Here is an 897-nt window from a genome sequence, read left to right on the forward strand (position 1 = left end):
CTTGGTCCTTGAGGGGGGCATCCCTCAACCAACCTTCCCAGCTCAATCTACAACTGGGGCGGCCCCATCATCAAGTGTGATCACTGCTGGCGCAGCACCAATCAAGAACAAGATCAAGGCCAAGGCCACCACCAACATGGTGGCAACAGCATATCCAGCAGCATGGAACTCATACCTGACACCAGTGGGGCCCAAGACAGGTGGGGCCGGCCTCAAGAGCAGCACTAAGGGGAGCCCCTCACAACACACAAAGGTACCCATTCAGCCAGTACCAACCTTCTCGGAGGAGAGGGCGAGGACGTCCAGCTCTGGATTGAGAAGGTCAAGCTGCGGGGAGCGCAAGTGGGATGGGACTCTGCCACCGTGCTGGCGCAAGCGTCGGCCGCGCTGGAGGGTGCCATGGTGCTATGGCTCCACATGGTGGAGCCGGAGGTGATGTTCCAGTTTGACTGGTTTGAATCTGAGCTCATGCATGCCTTCTTGCTGTTCACTTGGGTGGAGCTCTTCAAGGAGTACCTTGCATGTATGCAGAGCAAGAGTGAGAATGTCCATCCATTCTACTTCCACCTCTTGCTCCTCCAGAAGCATGCAGGACTGGCAGATCCAGATCTTCTGTCATTGCAGTTCTGCAAAGGGCTGAAGGCCAACATCCACAAGGGTGTCAACCTCTTGCCAAGCAGCATGCCACTGGTGGACCTACTGGAGTGGGCAGTGGAGGTGGAATCATGGCTGAAGACCAACCCCAGCTGTGTGACGCTGGTGGTGGCCATCGCTGAGGAGAGACTGGGCAGCCTCAAAGGGCTGCAAGGACAGCATGTTGGGGTGGACATTGCAGACCTGTGCAACAGCATCTGGGACCTGGTTGCATGGATGTGTGAGTGTGAGTCAGATGACAAG

General features: G+C 56.6%; 1 protein-coding gene across 1 annotated transcript; it reads left to right on the plus strand.

Moving 5' to 3' along the window:
- Nucleotides 1–43: 43 nt before the first annotated feature.
- On the plus strand, nucleotides 44–858 carry ACA1_335440 (uncharacterized protein; the record flags this gene model as incomplete). The annotated part of the gene is made up of 2 exons (XM_004353303.1): nucleotides 44–253; nucleotides 292–858. Coding segments are annotated over 2 exons (777 nt in total), but the record flags the coding sequence as incomplete, so codon positions are not given.
- Between the last annotated feature and the right edge of the window lie 39 nt (nucleotides 859–897).

The sequence above is a fragment of the Acanthamoeba castellanii genome (assembly GCF_000313135.1).
Source record: "Acanthamoeba castellanii str. Neff unplaced genomic scaffold scf7180000084587, whole genome shotgun sequence".
Classification (NCBI taxonomy): Eukaryota; Discosea; order Longamoebia; family Acanthamoebidae; genus Acanthamoeba; species Acanthamoeba castellanii.